This window comes from Zea mays, chromosome 10 (assembly GCF_902167145.1).
Source record: "Zea mays cultivar B73 chromosome 10, Zm-B73-REFERENCE-NAM-5.0, whole genome shotgun sequence".
Lineage (NCBI taxonomy): Eukaryota > Viridiplantae > Streptophyta > Magnoliopsida > Poales > Poaceae > Zea > Zea mays.
In genome coordinates, this window is record NC_050105.1 from 89,609,068 (window position 1) to 89,628,220 (window position 19,153).

At 42.8% G+C, this 19,153-nt stretch overlaps 1 protein-coding gene and 1 pseudogene across 2 annotated transcripts; one reads left to right on the forward strand and one right to left on the reverse strand.

The window, feature by feature from the left end:
* The first annotated feature begins 742 nt into the window (after window positions 1-742).
* On the forward strand, window positions 743-15,459 carry LOC100278327 (beta-1,4-xylosyltransferase pseudogene; annotated as a pseudogene). Its single transcript, NR_158708.1, has 2 exons — window positions 743-939; window positions 13,151-15,459. The product of NR_158708.1 is annotated as a beta-1,4-xylosyltransferase pseudogene (transcript).
* A 122-nt stretch (window positions 15,460-15,581) lies between these two features.
* On the reverse strand, window positions 15,582-17,638 carry LOC100193483 (MYB transcription factor). The gene is made up of 3 exons (NM_001138598.1): window positions 17,379-17,638; window positions 17,070-17,199; window positions 15,582-16,964 (listed from the first exon to the last, which is right to left on the reverse strand). Exons 1-3 carry the CDS (start codon window positions 17,509-17,511, stop codon window positions 15,935-15,937), a joined length of 1,293 nt encoding a protein of 430 aa, NP_001132070.1. The 5' UTR covers window positions 17,512-17,638; the 3' UTR covers window positions 15,582-15,934.
* Between the last annotated feature and the right edge of the window lie 1,515 nt (window positions 17,639-19,153).

The window sequence follows — 19,153 nt, forward strand, 5'->3', positions numbered from 1 at the left end:
TTGCAAAAAATAACTTATGTTATCCCTCTTCTTATCTAAGCCCTCTTGCTTTATTCTCCATAGATATTTTAGTTGTGTTGTTTTGTTAATTCCGCATTCTTTGAAAGCAATACTCTTTGCAAACAAAGGACTTAGTTTTATACTCCGATTATTGTTCATCTTGTTCTCACCGCTAATCAAGTGATCAAGTCCGGGTTTAAAGTTATAATTTTCAGGTTTCGTCTATTCACCCTCCCGTCTAGGCGACTTTCACTCGCTCTGCACTATTTTTTGCGCGGACGGGGTCGGGCGCTGGGCAGGCGCAGTAGCTGGTTGCATGGACGCTGGGGGTCCACATGGCAGTAGCTAGCTACTTGGGTGCTGGGCCCACAGGCACGACGCTAAGACGGGGCGTGTGGGGTAGACCCAGAGTGTCAGCGTGGAGGGTGAAGCCGTGGTAGCACCAGATGTCCACATTAGGGTTGTATAGATTTAGAAGCAAGGATATTAATTAATTTTTTGATTATTTTTAAATGTAAAAAGGAAAAAACTACGGTAGCCAACGACCAAGAAAATTGGGCCCAAAAAGGGCACGTCTGGACGCCTTAACGGTACCCGGCCTCAAATCCCAGTAATTCGCCGCGCTGTCAATGACAACCCATGTTATCATGGGCTGCGACGCGCACGGCTCAACAATAGCGGCCCATGGCCCTCCGCCACGCTTTCCAGCGCCTGCTCCGCCCAAAGGAGACAGGCGCACTAACGACAAGCGCATCCGACGCCCTGGGCCCCCACCGCCGCACGCCGCGCGGGCAACGCACCACCGCCACGCCGCGCCGCAGCAAAAGCGAAGCCAGCGGGAATGCACGATCGCCGCCGCCGCGGCGCCTACTTCCCTGCCCCGCGTCGCTGCGGCCGTCGCCGACTCGGCTTGAGGAAGCGGTTGCTTGCCAATGCCAGGTACCACCCGCTCCGCCCTTGTCCGTTGTTCCCGTGCCTTGTGTTGTTGATCCGTGGTCCGTGGACGCGGTTAGAGATTCAGTAACGGTGGTGAGGTGACGCGCATTGCGCTGGCGCGGCCGTTTTGACCCTCCTGCTCTCGCGGGGTTGGGTCCGCATTGCTGCATTGACGCTTAGCGGCGAAACATGAAGCTTCTATTGGTTGGCGCTGGGTGAAGTCTAGTCAGTGTAGATTGAATTCTATTGGTGTTGGTATAGATTGAATTCTATTGGTGTTGGTATGCTCGGTCCACACTAGGTATATTGATCGACGACCTCATTTCAGCTGGCTTGTTTACATTGCAGCCAGGCGCGCTTATGGGACTTCGATGGGGCAGTGATTTGTGTGGAACACGTTAAGCTGAAGTTACTCACTGATCAAAACCTGAAAGCTTCGCCCATGGACTTCTGTACCTGTTCATTTTTTTTTTTTGCCGTGAACCCAGCTTGCAGTCCCATAGCGTGTAGGTCTAATTGCAACACTGCTCTGTTAACTGTGTATGATCAGCACACTAATTGCTGCAAAGCAAGTCTTCGTTGTTGAGCTCTCAGCAGCTCATAGGTATGCCTTTTATTTTTAAACAAGGCTATTTGCTTACTAGGACAGGCAGAGAGCTATGAGCACTGCTTATGGAATTTTTTGAAACGAACCGGCAGGAGATCTGCCCGTTATATTAAAAAGAGAGGAGCCCAAAGTGGCGAGGTTTAAAATACAAAGACACCCCACAAAAGCATGACCAAGCCGAAAAACACAAACACACAAGACTAATATAAAAGGAGACTAGGAGAAAAACCAAGCTCAAACACACAAAACTAAAGAGATGCTAGGAGATTAGCCAGCTGGTTGGCTCCTGCACGTATCCAGGCTGATGCCTCAGATATAATAGATGCGAGAATCTGAGCACATGTGGAGGATTTGTGGTCGAAAATCCTAGCATTTTTCTCACGCCAGACGGTCCAATTCACTAGAATTAAGAGGCTTCTCAAGCCCTTCCTGTTGCAATCTTGAGTTGTAGCTAGGGACGTCCACCATTGTAGGACAGACTCACTGCGGTCCTAGTTACTTGGACTAAGGCCCTCCACCGTTGCCCATACAACCACCTCTCCCCAAATCCGCTTGGTTAAACGACACTCAACGAAGAAATGCAATCCTGACTCCAAAGTTTGCCCACACAATGCACAGACATCGTTGTGGGGCCAATCCCTCTTCGCAAGACGATCCGCTGTCCAAATTCTATTTTGGATGGCTAACCAACTGAAGAATTTACATTTCGGTGGCGCCCATACCTTCCAAATGATCCAGTTCATATTTGTAAGCTCAGAGCCGAGGAATTGGGCAAGGTATGCTGATTTTGCCGAATACTGTCGGTCTTCTGAGAGTTTCCAACTAATAGAGTCGCAAATACCCGGTTGCAAGGATATTCTTTGCAAAATTGACCAAAGCCTACAATACTCCACAATGTGTTGCTCTGTCACCTCAGCAGAAAGCAGGTTGAGGTCCCTAATCCAAGTATGATTTCACAGCGCTTCACTCAAAGATCTGTTCTTTCTTCGGGGCACATTGAAAATGAGAGGCAAAATGTCCTTCGGTCTTAACCCTTGCACCCACGCATCATTCCAAAAGGACACCTTTGTCCCGTCTCCCACCGAAATCGAAGTCGCTGCTGCGAAGAGCTGTCGTTCTTTTGTCGTGCAAGGGAGTTCAAAGGCCGTCCAGAACCTAGTTGATGAAGCCCAATCTTGCCACAACCAACGCAAACGCAAGGCCCTTGCAAATTTGGTTAAATGAAGGATACCCAAGCCTCCACACTCTTTTAGCCTTGCGGAACGGATCCAATTTACCTTGCATTTACCTCCCGTAATTTGTGCACACCCAGCCCAAAGGAATTTTTTCCTTCTCGAATCAATTAAATTCAATATTTCCTTAGGAGCCCGTAAAGCAGAGAGAAGGTAGATTGCTTGGGAGGTAATGACTGACTTAACTAAAGTCAGTCTGCCAGCCATAGAGAGGTTTTTCCCATTCCAGCCATTGAGCTTGTTCGAAATTTTGTCAATTAAGAACTGAAATTCGCTCTTCTTCAGTCCGGATGATGAGAGCGGGAGGCCCAGGTATTTTAAGGGGAAGGTAGCCCTTCTGGCTGGCATATTCCTTAGGGCCGCGTTGAGGTCAATACCTTGACAACAGATAGGCACAACTGTGGACTTATGGAAGTTTGTCAACAGCCCTGACGCCTCACCAAATAGCCCGAGCAGCTTTAGTATTGTCTCGACCTCCTCTTTTTTTGGTGCAATAAACAAGGCCGCATCATCAACGTACAATGAGAGACAAGGCAAGGCGAGCGGCCCCTAATTTTGCTGAGAAGTCCCGTCTCTATTGCCAAGTCTAAAATTTTCTGCAATGGGTCAATGGCAAGCACAAATAACAATGGTGAGAGTGGGTCTCCATGTCTAAGTCCTCGACCATGAGACAAGGGGGGATTCGGGATCCGTTAACAAAGACCCTTGAGGTGGATGTTGAGAGGATGGCTGCAATCCAATCTCTCCACCAAGAAGGGAAGCCTAGATGTTGAAGCAGCGAGAGAAGGTATTCCCATCGGACCGAATCAAAGGCTTTCGCAATGTCCAATTTGAGGAAGAGCGAGGGTATGTTCATGCGTTGGTAGCGCCTCACTGCACTACGCACGGCCATAAAATTATCCTGAATAGTCCGTTTCTTGATGAACGCGCTTTGGCATGGTGAGACGATTTCATGCATATGTGGCGCTAATCGGAGAGCAAGAGTCTTGATGATGATTTTGACAAAGGAGTGAATGAGGCTAATCGGAATGCTCCTCACCGAGTCAAAACTTAATGATGGTGTATCTGAAGAGAGTGATGGGTGTTTTTTTGTAGGAGATGTGGCCATTTTCATGTTTGTACCATTCTATTAGAAACACTGTACAGTGGCACCGTGACATCTATTGAGTGTATTGCAGCTATCAAGCAATCTGTGTCGCCTTCCATAGCACCTCGCTCTGCCTCCACACATTCGGTATGTAATTTATTGTTTCAGACCATTACTCAAAACATCAGCCGCTGTAACATATCTCAAAAACAAACCAAATTGGTGCTATAGACAAGTTAATTTGTGTTACCCCTTGAAAATTAAGAATCCTCCCACACAGGTGCGGAACACAGAGCTTGTGCTGCCGAGCTTCAGCCCAGAGCCTAGGCCCAAAACAGAATTTCACTAGCCTCTGTTTCTGCCCATACTACTGATCTTGCTTTAAATACATGATTTGAGTAGAAACTACCTGGCTTGATTATGGGCATCCCTCTTTCTCTGGGTCTAATCTCTGAACCAATACTTGGCCAATCAGTTTTGTGGATGCTCACATTTTTTATAAACTGTCGATGATTGATGCCTGCTTCATAAGAACACCTCCTGAATGACTTTTTTTATTTATCGAGTTGCTACTATCTATTACAATTTTTGTGCACATTATAGGTTGGGATGACCTTGTATTTCAATTATCATTACCCAAAGCCCTTGATAAAACACAGTACTGTGCTAGTGTTCTGTTGCTTGTTTTTTTTTGAGAAAGGGGATAACCCCCTATTTCATTACGAAATAGAAAGAGACATAAGTTCTTACAATACCACATGAGCACCCAGAATTTTAAAGCTGACAAAACACACAACTATCAGCTAAAAAGGACCAAACCCTGACCAAACCAAACTACTAGTAGCAACACAAAAAGTAACACAGAGCTGACCAACATCAAAGTTCACACAGATCACACCAAAGCAGCAAGCAGCATTTCTATCTCATAGTTTTTCCTGTAGCTAGGCGCTACAAGGGAGAAGAAGTAGAACGACCGCACAGTTATTGAACCAAAATAACCAGATAACAAAACATGTTTCATTTCATCGGATTCGTCTGTCAACTGGCCTCCAACCACGAGTCTTGTTGTAGATCTCACACGCCATCTTTTTGATTTTGAGACTTCCGAGCTCCACCAATTTTCTTGCCTTCTTTTTTTGACGAATAGCCCAAGTATTAAGCCAAAAACAACAAGAGAAAATCACGTTAGTCGGATCATCAATTCGGTCAGTCCCAAAGCAACAATTATTGCGACATCTCCAGATCGCCCAAATGACAGCACCACAGCCAAACAGAACCAGATTTTTTTCAGTCTTATTAAAACTGTTAATCCAAGTACCAAACAAATCATCCACATTATCAGGAATAGAATTTAGGCCAAGAGCAGAGTAGACAATTCTCCACGTAAATCTAGCTACCGGACACTGAAAAAACAAATGGTCTATGGATTCTGAAAATCCACAAAAGATACATTCCAGATTACCCTTCCAATTTTTCTTGAACAAATTATCCTTAGTTAAAATCTTCTTGTGCATAACAAGCCACATAAAAACTTTGATCTTATGTGGAAGTCTAGTTTTCCACAAGAAACTAGGAGCCAAAGGAATCTGAGAGCACTTGATTTCTTTGTAAAAAGAATTAAAGAATTAACAGAATAACCTTTGCTACCCAAAAGCCAAACAGATTTATCTTCTTCCTCAGAAATAATAGTATTATTACATTGTGTAATAAGATTGTTATACTCAACTTCCAAGGCACCATAAATCCTCCTTCTGAAATTCACAGCTCTAAAATCAGAAGAAAAAGCTTTTTTCACTGTGATATCTTTATCATAAGCAAAATCATACAACCTAGCATATTTAGAAGACAAAGGTTCTGAATCACACCAAATATTATGCCAGAAGCTAGTATTACTGCCGTCTCCCACTTTTTTTTTACAATACTTGTAAAAATTATCTCTAGTATCCAAAACACCTTTCCAAAAGTGAGAATCACTTTGTCTTTTTTTCAGAGAGATAATAGGCCTTCCTTTGATATATTTATATCTAATAATAGTCTGCCACAATCCATTCGAGTTTTCCAACTTCCAAAGCCATTTAGCAAGAAGCACCTCATTCATCTTGTGAAGATCCAAAACCCCCAAACCACCCTGACCTCTCGGAGAGCACACCATTTTCCAGTCAGCAAGGTGGTATTTCCTTTTTGTATGACCACCTTGCCAAAGAAGCCTTTTTCTAAAGATATTAATATTCTTCACAATGAACTTGGGAGCTTTATACATCGAAAGCATGTATAGGGGGACATTGGTGAGGCTGCTATTAATCAAGACTAACCGACCACCCAAACTAAGGAATTTTCCTTGCCAAGCCCCCAATTTTTTCTCAACTTTCTCCACTGTGGGTAACCACAAAGACTTGCAAAGTTTCTTATCATCAATCGGAACTCCCAAATATTTCATTGGAAGACAATTAGAAGGGCAAGTAAAGATGTCAGCATACCAGAATTCCTTATCAACAGCTTCACCTAAACAGAAAATTTCACTTTTATGAAAATTGATTTTGAGACCAGACATCTGTTCAAATAAACATAGAATGAACTTAAGATTTCTGGCACCCTCCAGATCATCTTTGAGCAAAAAAATGGTATCATCAGCATACTGCAAACAACAACAGCCATTAGGAATTATATGTGGAATGAGCCCACTGATAATACCTTCATCTTTGGCTCTGTGAACCATACAAGCAAGACCATCAGCAGCAATATTAAATAGCAAAGGGGAGAAGGGGTCACCCTGTCTAACCCCTTTATGGGTGGTAAAATAGGGACCCACTCTGTCATTAGTCTTGATGGCCACTTTACCACCCCTAACAGTTCTCATAACCCAATCACACCATTTGTCACCAAAGCCTTTTTTCATCATCATATGATGAAGAAAGTTCCAATTTACCTTGTCATATGCTTTCTCAAAATCAACCTTAAAGATTATCCCACTCTGCTTCTTTTTTTCACCTCATGAATAATCTCATGAAGAGAAACCACTCCATCCATGATATATTTACCCTTGATAAAACCATACTGAAAATCACTGATCACTTTATTGATACAGCTGGCCAATCTGTTGGTCAAAACTTTAGTAATAATCTTGTAACACACATTAAGTAAACAAATAGGTCTGAAAGCTTTAATGTCAATAGCATTAGGAACTTTGGGAATAAGAGTCACCACCCCAAAATTAAGTCTCTCAATGTTAAGAGTGCCAGCATGAAAATCTTGAAAGAGGTTAAACAGATCATCTTTAATCGTGTCCCAAAACTCCTGAAAAAATTCAGCAGGGATACTATCAGGACCAGGAGCTCTATTATGTTTCATAGAAAACACCACCTCTCTAATTTCTTTCATGTCAAACGGCCTGGTCAAGTGATCTCTGTCATTATCATCCAACATTTTCATATCCAAATGATTCAGATTCATACTAGATTCTTGAGAATGACCAAACAGATTTTGGTAAAAAGAAGTCGCCAGGTGATTTATCTCATCATCATCATGAGCAATTCTGTCTTCATGAGTAAGAGTCATAATTTTAAGCTTCCTTCTCTTACACTTGGCAAGTAAATGAAAATATCTAGAATTTTCGTCGCCATCCAAAATGAATTTATCACGAGCTCTCTGCTTGACCTTAATATTCTCCTCATCAACTAACTTCTTAAGAGTTAATTCCAGATCAAGCTTCTCCATCCTGTCATTCTCTGACAAGCCACACACTTCACTAATTTTATCAAACATTTCTATTTTGTCCAACAGTTCTTTTTTCAATTTTTTGTATTGCCCTTCAATATTAATATTCCAACCTTTGAGCATTTGCTTCAAACGTTTAATTTTCGTTTTCCAAATGTCAATACTCTTTTTATCTTTCACTGGCATATACCAATTATCTATCACTTTTTTGTGAAAGTCTGGTCTAGTCCTCCAGCATAATTCATACTTGAAATCTCTACTTCCAATCGAGACAACATCCGTTTGAATGCACAAAGGAACATGGTCAGAAAAGGATCTGTTGAGACCTCGAACAATAATATTATTGTAAGCAAGATCCCACTCAGGACTAGCCAGGAATCTATCCAACTTTTCAAAAGTAGGGTCCATCCTATTATTAGACCATGTGAACAATCTGTTGTTCAAATCAAATTCCACAAGACCATTCTGCTCAATTATACTGTTAAAAAGGAAGCTCCACTTATTAACACCACCCGGTTTGTTTTTTTCATTTGCTTTTCTAATAATATTAAAGTCACCTCCAACAAGCAAAGGAGCACGACTTCTCGAACAAAAGGAAGAAAGCTCACTCAAGAATCTGCTCTTGTTCTCCTTCTGAGCAGCACCATACACATTGACAAAGTTCCATATAAGATTTTTTTCTCTATGAAAAATCAAAGTACGAATCATGAATTCACCAATTTCGTTTTCACGTACATCAAACACATTAGTATTAAAACCAACCAATAAACCACCAGACCTGCCATTAGGGGGGCAAAAAACCAAGCAAAAGGCTTGTTGCCCGCCAGCGAATCAAGCCAGGAATCATTAAAATGGCTTTTTTGGGTTTCTTGCAGACCAATTAGATCAACTTTCTCATCTCTAATGAGTTCTTTCAGAAACTGAACTTTAGAACTCGCCCCAAGACCCTGACAATTCCAGATGAGACCTATCATCAGAAGGGGTCAGGGGGGAGACCAAAATTCACTGCTTCCCGCTTTCTATTAGGTGTATACCTAATTTTGGGGGAAGCATTTTTTTCTGTTTTTTACGATGTTTGATTTTTCTTCCTTTTCTAAGGACCATAACATCCATGAGATCATAATCAATATCTTTCTCAGAATCAATATGGACATTGCTATCCACATCATCAATATCATCATCAACTGGTTCCTCACATTTTTTGCTTCCACATGACTGAATAGCCAGAATCTTTCTGGACATTTCCAAACCCTTTATCAGTTCAATGTTATCAATGGCAGAGGAAACAGAAGGACCCAAACAAACCCCAATTCTACTAGAAATATCAAGCAAACTTTCATTACTAGCATTAAGTAAAGAGAAGGGATTATTGTTCATACCTTTATTGAGGAAAGCGTCTTTAGCTTCAGCTCTAGAAATAGCCTTGTCTGCCACCTTGATGTCTTCATTCTTCTCTAATCTTGAACTTTTTCTTATACCATCAGAAGTAGCCATCAGGGTCTCACTTGATTTTTTTTCCACCGAAATCTGTTTTTCTTCCTTAGATAATGGAATTGAAATCACCTCACCAACTTTAACTTGGAAGTCAGTATGCATTTCCTCCATATCATTTGCAAATTCTTCAAGTTCTTGAGAACTTAACAGATCATCTTCATTAGGATCAAAATCAACCTTTTCATCACTAAGATCTTCCAATCTCATAGCATCATCTGAAATCTTTTTAGGACTTTCCATGAAAGCTTCTGTATTCTTAAGATAATCTTTGCCCTGGGAGGAGGTTTCTCCCACTTTAAGATTAGGTAATGCATCTTCGTCACAACCTTCATCATCATTTCTAGGTTTTTTCCCAGATTTATCAAAAACCGGATCATTTATCCCATGGATATCAACAGAAGCTCTCTTACCCAAATTAATTGTATCATCATTCCATCCTTCATCGCTAATAGATTCAATTCTGAAATATATGTCATATAGAAAAGGTTTCACAGCCACTTCAACAACTGGCGGGATCATAGCCACACTCTTAATATGAACTTTAAAGCGCACAATATCCTCGGAATCCAAAGACATAAGATCAACTTCCTCAACAGCCCCAATCATGGAACCAATCTCACAGATTGACTGATAATTTTGTAGTTCTTCAGGAACATTCTCAGCAACTATCCAGGCAGTATGTAACCTAGATTTAGGTTTAGCACGAGAACTCCATGGGACAACAACTATCTTAGCTCCAGACATTTTCATCTTAAGTTCAGGAAAGCTTATCATCTCGTCAAGACGTTCTTGAGAGGGGAATTGCATTAAGAAACCAGAATGGCACTTTGTAGCCTTCCAAGATTTACCCCAGGGAAAATGGAAACCAAAGTCCTTCACCAACTCATCAGCAGATACTAAACCCTCAATCACCTTAACCAATCCAATGAAAACCCTCTTTGGTTTTTTGGAAAAAGGTTTAGCAAAGTGAGAGAGATAGAATCCAAGACCATCAGCAGCCATGCCTACTATGGGCATATTCGGTTTGCTCTGTTTTGGCAACACACATCTAGCTGTGACATGAGTATCTTTTCGACAAATATCACACCAAAGAGCATTGAAACAGTTTCTAGCATGATGTCCATCAACCCCACATTTTTGGCAAAAAGCGGGACGAACCGGATCAATATCTTTCTTCAAAGAAGATGGAGATAAGATGGGATTACCTGATTGAATGCCATCTCCAGATGAAGAAGACAACAATCCATCCTGAGGGTCAGATTTTCCAACCTGCGGCTTCAATCTCCAACTCATGTTGCGGTTACGGTTCCAAGATTGGGAACCTTGAGCAGAATCTTTTTGTCCCCAGCGATCCCAAGAAGGATTGGGGATATTCTTGTTCTTCGGATCCATCTCACCAAGAAACTTGCAACTACGAACAACACCAGATCCCAACCGAGGCCACTCTTCTTCGGAAATCGGCGGGCGCAGAGAAGTTACGCACCAGCCACCATGAAAACCAGAACGAGAGGAAACCGGGAGCGACCAAAGACGCGAGAGAAAGGCGGCGCAGTGAGGGAAGGAGTGCGAACCCACAAAGTCAGGAGGAAACCCTAACCTCGACTCGGGAGACGCAAAACCATGAGACGCGACCGGAGGAAGAAACCCCACCGAATGGTCTAGGGTTGAGGCGAGCGGTGCGACCCCCGGGCTCCAACCCGACCAAGAAACCAAATTCCCAAGAGCAGCAGGCGAGCACTTACCATGGGCCTCAAGGCGAGCAGCAGGCACCGGCCCAGCGGAAACACCATGAGACGCCACATGAACAGGGACGCGCGGGGAAGACGGAGACACGGCCCAGATGGTTTTACGCCTTTTCTTTTTCGCCATCCTCAACTCTAGTCAATACCATGAGAAAATCTTCCGCTTTCCAGTTCTTAGCAATAAAATTTCAAGTCGTGTTCTGTTGCTTGTGAAACTCATTTTTGGAAGTACACAGTTAATTCCGTTCTGTATTCAACCTCCATAGAAAAGGATCCGACTTACAAATCACAAACACTATTATCTGCATACTGCAATTGTTTTTTTTCAGTTATGAGTTCAGTTCATAGAATGGGAATGTGTTGTTTTGTTTGTGTACTATCGCATGTTTTTATCTCAGTACAGATCGAGTGGACTATGATGTGGCTTCAAATGCATCAGAGGGGTGGATATCAATATATCATCATATCTTAATGCCTCAACAAACTCTATATTTGTGATTGCACCTTTGATCATCTGTGTTGGCAATTTACTCTAGAAAAATCAGATACACGATCTTTGTTTTCTTTTTTCATCTGGCATTCCTATCTGGGAATTGGGATTATCATGTAGAAGCTTATATACTTAGTCTGATAGGACAGGATACATCAATAACATGGTTAGTTGTCAAAAAATCAACAAATTTGCGCTCTCTCCTCCCCTTCTATCGGGCGATCACCTCATGTGACGTCTCGGATGGCCGGGCCACCGCGTTCTGGCTCGACGAGCGACTTCGCCATCTGCTTCCCTGCCTTGTTGTCTCACTGCGTCGACGCCGGTGCTAGCGTCCACAACGTCCTGTACGCCGGCATCGATAACTTCCTGCAACGCCGTCTCTCCCCCGCGGCGGAATCCGAGCTGCTCCTACTCCGGGTGGCCATCGACAGCGTCCGTCTGTCTATGGGGCATGACACCCGCCACTGTGCTCTCCCGGATGACGACGACAGAATCCACACAGGCGCGCTCTACTAGGTTCTTCGTTCGATCACGGTTGACCCCGCGGCGCCCGAGCACCTGTTTGGCAAAACCGTGCCCCCCCCCGTCCGGTTCTTCGCCTAGCTCGCTTGCCGCGATCACCTCCAAACCAAGAACAACTTCCACCGCAAGTGCATAGTCGCCGATTCGTCGTGCACTGCTTATGGCAACGCCCCGGAGGGCGTCTCTCATGTCCTCCTTCACTGCAGCTTCGCGTGCACACTCTGGAGCTCCCTTGGCGTCGCTCGACCTCCTACGCCCCCTGACTCACTTCCACGCACGGAGTTCTCGACGTTCGTGCTGCTCTGCAAGAGAAGAAACGCCGTGGTCTTTGATGGAGTTCACCCCTCCCTCACGGTGACCCTTCGCCAGGCAAGGACGAGGCTGCGCTGCAGGCTTCGTCGCGCCGACTTTGGTGTCGCGGACCTCTGGTGTCAGGCATTTGCCGCGGCGATGCCCTGACTTTTGAGTCAAGTATATAATATAATTATTCATTTGGGTTGCCCCCCCCCCCCGGCCGTTAAAAAATGTATGCACCTTGCATTTCGTTGGCACTCTTGAGAGTGCTTTCAACTCTATTATCTTCTTCCTTTGCTCCTTAATTCTTTCTTATGATTTTTAGGCCATTCCTTTTGATTTAGTGGACCTAACACAAATTCAGCAGCACACACTGCAAGTTTCATGTGACCTTTTCAATAACATGGCTTTAGCTCTGTAAATTGTTTGCTTCTATTTGACCTGGTTATCACTGTGACTCATGTGACCTATGCACCATGGAGAGGCCATGCTTGTAGCATGGTGTTAAATCGTCCAGTTGTGACTTGTGAGGCTACCAACCAGGGCTCAAACCCTGGTTCTTACAAAAAAAGAAATTGCCCCCTTGCTGCGTGTTCCCGAAAAGTACGGGCGAAGACCCAGCTTGTGGCAACAGTGTCCCTTTACAGTAAAAAGCCATCTTTTGGGTGCATTTTCCCGACATTTCAAGTAATGCCTTTGGGATGTGTCTCACTCTTCACCCCTTGGGTCGAGGTTTATGTTTTGTTTTTCTTCATTCTGTTTTTTTTTTTTGCATCGCTGCTGATTTTCCTAGCTGCTCAAAGGTTACCAGAATACAAATATCGCTATGAGCCTTGACATCTGCTGGCACATATGTGTGGTCACAGTTCAACGGTATAATTTATGGAACTATTTATAATCACAGCTCATGCATATGACTTGTCTCTAAAATTGTAAATGACTAATGGGGGCTGTTATGAGTGTTGAAAGTAAGAGATTTTTTTTTCATTGAGGACAAAAAAGTAACTGAACTTAACTTGATTTGTGCAGGTCCAAAATTGAGTGCTATGTTGGTTACAAGGCTTTCCCAGTATGCTTTCATATGTTTATCATCATGCTGATGCCATATAGAGGCAAGAGCCTTTTAGCTTGTCATCAAGTAGGAATATATTGTTTTCTTTGTCTCGTCTCTCGTCTTTGTGTTTTCCTGGTACCACTGTATATTTTTTTTATTTTGTTCAATAAGAGGATAAAAGCAAAAGCATCTCTTATGAGTTTGAATTGGTCGCTTTTCCTAACATCAACATTTTCAGCAAACTATAACCATATTAACTGAATCAGGTTTTTAATTTAAAATAAAAACATGGTGCTTTCAATTGTGCTATGTATTGTATCAGATACTGCTGTATGTTATTTGATTTTGTTCAATAAGAGGACAAAAGTATCTTATGAGCTTGAATTGGCCGCTTTTCCTATATTCACATTTTTAACAAACTATATAGTCATTTTAGCCGAATCAGGGGTTTTAATTAGAAATAAAAATACAGCGCTTTCAGTTGCATGATGTATTGTGTCAGATGGAATCAGTGATCTTTTTTATATTCTTTATTCCATTAGATCAATGAATAACATGAAACTTTGATATCCCAGGTTGTAGCCCTACCTTATTTATATAGTTTGATTTTTTTATATTGCTCCGTATTTTCTGTTATCTTCCACTTGCTAATGATGATGTTTGCTGGAAAGCAATGTACTGTTGTTGGCAATGTTGAGAATGCATATTACAATACAAATTAAATGTCTTTTTTCATCTGGAGGAGCACTACCACTCAGTTCCCATTTTGATGCCTTACTACTACATCTACTTCTCTTCATACTTCTTTTTTTTTGGCTTTCCTTTCAACTGATGTATTCATTTTTGAAACATGCAGATACTTCCAGTAATGCAGCAAATATGTCATAGTAGATACAGGATTCTTCTAAATAAAGATAATTAAAGTGCATATGGCCATAAGTTGAAACATCATGTTATGAAATCAAGCTCTTGGCTAGTATAATGTATCTTTTTTTATAGTTTTTCTTATTGGCTGATTGCTAGATTTCTTAGTTTTTAGGCTTCTCTCAAATTGCTTTTTAGTGCTAATGGTCCTTATCAGCATTATTGGTCTCATAACATTTGTGAAAAATCCAACGACCAGTCACTTTATGCCAGCCTTTTCATGCACATGGCCATGCCCCATCAGTTGTACGACATAAAACGATAGTTGTTGATTCTAAAGCAAACCTCTTTTCTTTTCGAAACAAAATTGGACTAGCTTTATTTGGGAATAGTGCAATGCAGGAAATAAATTCATATTGATATTGGTTTATTCTTGACTAGTCACAAGGAAAGGAACCCACCAGAAAGGCCAAGCCAAATCTGTTAACAATCTAGCTAAGCCAAAGGAACACCATGTTTTCCCTTCATTTTTGTTAACTTAATTTCTTGATTTAGCATTGTATCCCCTGTACTATGTTAAGATGCTTTATAGTTCATGCAATCAAATTTTCTGATTTCTGAACTAACTCAATAGTCAATATGTTTTAGACTATGGATCAGTCCTATGAAAATTGTATCATTATATTTGGATTTAAAAAATGATTTAGAAATGCTCTTGTTATTTAATATCCCCTAGTGTACTAATTGCCAAAGTCTATAAGAAAATAAAAGGCAGGGATGTGTACGAGTAAGGCTTCTCAAAATCCAGGCAATGTACCTTTTAATGAAGATGTTGAAAAACCATGTTCTTTAACTCATTTGGGTTTTTTCAGTCATAGCTAGCTTGAGGGGGGTGATACACCATTTTATGTAAACAAAACTCGCCCTAGACTATTGCACAAACAATGAGGAATAGACCCAGCCACCCAGGAAGCATGCTAGCTTCAGCCCCCATGACAGCTGAATATTAACTCAGCCAAAGTGCAAAGCTTTAAGAGATTTCACTGACTAAATTTACAGAACACATCATGGCTATGTTACATAAATAATGATGCACAAACTCAATGGATCATATATTGAGTCTCACCACATTGAGGCTTCATAGATTACCCAATCTACATGGTAGGTAGATATTCATGAATAGTTTCTTCCTTTTTTCTTTCCTGAATGTGTTTACTTCTTCTTGAGAATGATTGCTCCTTTGTACCCTATCAAATCAACCAATCGTTTTCCATTCCTGTATTCAAGTAGAAAGCGCTCAAGTAGCTTGGGTTCTCCACACAGAAAAGTTTACGACAGAAACGGGAAAGTGAAAGGGGGAAGAAAATAGCTCTCAGGTCAACATTCCAAATTTCTTCTTACAAATATACAACTGTCGTTTGTCGGCAACTTATCAAAAAAAAGAAAAAGAAAATACAACATGCAATAATTAATTTGCATGGACGTGCATGGCAGCAGTTGAAATGTTTGGGTCTACTTGCATGGTGAGAGCTACCAACACATGCAGTTTTGCCCATGGCTGCCTATATTTATTTAATTTCCACCAGAGAGTGAACAAAAACTCAAATATGCAAAAGTTGAGTCGTTGTGTACAGAAGGAAACATCATTTTTCAAGATAAAGAAAAAGAGACTCTAGAACGTACTTTTGTATGCATTCTGCTGCCACTTCTAATGCCAGGGCTGTCCTTTCCTTGATATTGCCAGGTCTTCAACTGAGGAGCAGCTGTGGAGGATGATTTCTGTATCAACTTAATGTATCTATGTAAGCAATTCAGCATAGTTCTGCCCACGAATCTCTGAAAATTACAAATTTCTGCTTCTGCTGATCTGCTCTGTTCCATGTGGAACATAATGCCTAGATATTCTCAAAAGACAGTTGCATTCTTTGCAAGTCCTTGTCATACATGTCTGGTGTTGCCTGAAGCTGTTGCTGTGGCTGCTGATTCTGGAACCAAGAAGCACATATCCCTTCCATGCTGAATTGGCTCTCTGCCTTGATCACGTCATCATAGAGCGTCTGGCTCTGGTTCTGCATGGCTGTGGTCGTCTCGGCAAAGGTTCCATGGAGCAAGTCAGGCCACTTAAGTTCCTCTACCAGGTGAGCTCTTGTATCTTTTTCTTGTCCGATGTCTGTCCATTGGAAGACACTGTTCTCCAGAATTGAGCTCGTGCTCTGTGGTTCAAATCCCATACTGTTGCTTCCTCTGCTCCCAGTACTGCTACTGCTGCTAGGATTAGTACCATCCCAGTAGAATGAATCTACTGCAGTACTTCCAATGCCAGTTCCTCCATGTCGAGAATTATCAGGTGGAAGATTCAGCCCCATTGATGTAGAGAGGGCCGATGGTGAAGCTGGCGGCATCACTGTAGAAATTGTGCTGCAGTTGAAGTCACTCTGGTTGAACCAGAGTGAATTCATATTCGCCCCATCGCCACTGCCACTCTCACTGTTGTAGCCTAAAGGCTGTTGGAAAGGGAAATAGAGAGTTTGGCCTGATGAGCGGCAGGTTGATGGACTCTCGTGTCCAGCAGTAAGCTGCTCCAGGAACAACTCCTTTGGTGGCACCTTAGGGCGTGCCAAGTTTGGAGTTTCAGCGCGATTCTTGTCATACACGGGCATCAGCATTGATGATTGAGCCGTCTCGCTGAGGAGGTGGCTCAAGTTTCCCAGAGCACCAGCGCTTGATGGGTTGATTTCGCTGGACCCTGAGGTTCTCTCGGTGCTGATGGTGGGAGCTGCTCCGCTGCGATCAGCCTCAGTAAGGGGCTTGTGGGTGTTGGGATCAATGCCTTTCTGCCTGAGCTTCTTCTTGATGCACGAGTTCCATAGATTCTTGATCTCATTATCAGTCCTCCCTGGCAGCTGAGCTGCAATTTGAGACCACCTTCTCATGGAAAAGTGAAGTGCTAATATCAGCTAAAATTACCAACTGCTGCTTTGCATGTATGCAGTCTTGAATTCTGATACTATTTCTCAGGCTTAAATTTACCTGTTTCCAAGGACAGCGTGCAGCTCAATGATGAGGTCTTCTTCGTCTTGGGAGAATGCCCCTCTCTTGAGGTCTGGCCTCAGATAGTTTATCCACCTCAGCCTACAACTCTTTCCGCACCTTTGGAGCCCTGCAACAATTTGTCTTCTCGAATTTAGGTAATTGAACTGACCAAGAGGTATTTGAGAGACAGGAGAGAGAGAGAGATTTCAGTTGGCAACTGGAACGAGAAAAATGCAGAGGAAGAAGGGGAGAATTGAGAGTTGATAACTGAGGACCAAAGGGAAGAAAAAAAATTGTTGTACATACCAGCGAGTTTGGGAATAGAACTCCAGCAGCCATGGCCATGCTTTGTTATGTGGTTCATGAGTTTCTCATCCTCCTCGGGGGACCAGAGCCCCTTTCTCAACTTTTGCTTGTAGCAGCAAGAATGCCTCCCCATCTCAACGCCAATGCAGAACCTGTGGGAGCTCCAAATTCACAGAGCTTTACAGGTCTGTGGAATGTATATAGTCTGTGATTATGCACGGCGAACACCTTCTCTGGTGGCACGAAGCTCCTTCAATGACCGATGGTGGCTGAAGGAGTGGGAAATTGCAAAGGCTGCAGCGACTTATATAACAATGGATGGTTGGGCTTCAGCTGAGGCCAGAATTGAGCAACTGCATGGTTGCAGATAGGAAGATTTCAGTGGAATGCAAGGAAAGGTTTGTGGGGGGCACTCCTCTCTTTTTCTCTGCAGGACAGCCCTTTAGCACCTTCTTTTAAAGGTGGTGGTGGAGGTGGTTGAGGGCTTGTGCCAAGGGAGGTTTAGCCCTTCCCTTGGTTTTGCTTCCGGCTATGTGTGGGCGTCTGTCTCATCATCTCCTAAGAATCTATGTCTGGTGCCAAAACCGGTGGGGTAGCCCCGTAGCCTCCTCCACCGATATTTTAATTGTCGTGACCTTTGTGCAAGAAACTGTTACATTAGACCACCCAGGCCTGGTGTGTTTCTTCGGGCACAAGCCAGTGAAAGTGAAACGTGTCTATCGGAGTTCACATTATTAGGACATGGGCTGATGCTATTGCTGCCATGGTGAGTGACTGTGACCTTTAGCAAGGCAGTTTTTTTCTTTCTTTCTTTCTCTCTTTTCTGCAGCTACTTCTGTGTCACGGGTGCTCCATGCACGGCAGAGCACACAGCTGGGAAGAAGCGCTGTCCACCTTTCCTCTGTTGCTAAATTGCCTAATTAAGACTCGTTGTGTGCTAGCTGCTGCTCGTTTTCGTGCGTGCATGTGCACCTCATTTTCTTCTCACCTCTGCAAGATTTTATTCTGTCAGACCTAAGTGCTGTCCTTTTTCTTCTTCTTCTTCTTGCTTTTCAGGTAACTCACCTCTGCAAAATTTCTCTTGACTAATGTACTGGGAACGAGCTAGTCAATGGGCGTATTATTGGTGGGATCTTTTTTTGCTAGGAGTGTTTTTTATCCATGATTCCATGCATGATTAGGATTGTAATAGCATGGCACCCTTCTTGTGCCCCATGTGACGGCGGATACTCGTCGCCAGTTAAAGAAACGCGGCACGGACCAAAAAGGCCCTGATTGGTGAATTTTTCTAGTCTTGTTTCCAGCTGATCATTTTGTCCTTTGATTCCCCATGCAACGGATCCCATCCGTCCTGGAGCCTTGCGTTGTCTGCTGTTGCGTGTAGTGTGGCATATATAATATATTGTCATTTCTGAAGAAGATTGTATCTATATATATTATTTGTTCTGGAGATTTTATATGCTAGCTATCAAGTGTCGTTGTTTGAATTCAACGGATGAATAGATGCTCCTAGAATCGATGTCACCATCTGTTCTTCCTCCATGCAGGACATGCAGTTGAGCCAGGGAAAAAAGGACTGTCAGGTGAAGTACCAACCTACCTACCTACCTTTTGACTGTAACCGCTAGTGCGCACTTCCTTTTTTTTTTTGCACCCCAGAGAAGAAGTGCTCATTCGTCCACTCCAGAATCTGCACTGGGTGTACCTACAGGTTATGAAAAAAAAATCCCTGGGTTTATAAATGCTAATCTATCACATAGTTTTGTGTGTGTGTG

Bases quoted from the DNA above. Each gene is read 5' to 3' on its own strand.
- LOC100193483 (NM_001138598.1), bottom strand. From the start codon at position 17,511: ATGGGGAGGCATTCTTGCTGCTACAAGCAAAAGTTGAGAAAGGGGCTC. The intron at 17,200-17,378 runs GTATGTACAACA...AAATTGTTGCAG, and splicing joins TTCTATTCCCAAACTCGCTG to GGCTCCAAAGGTGCGGAAAG. The intron at 16,965-17,069 runs GTAAATTTAAGC...TTCCATGAGAAG, and splicing joins CACGCTGTCCTTGGAAACAG to GTGGTCTCAAATTGCAGCTC.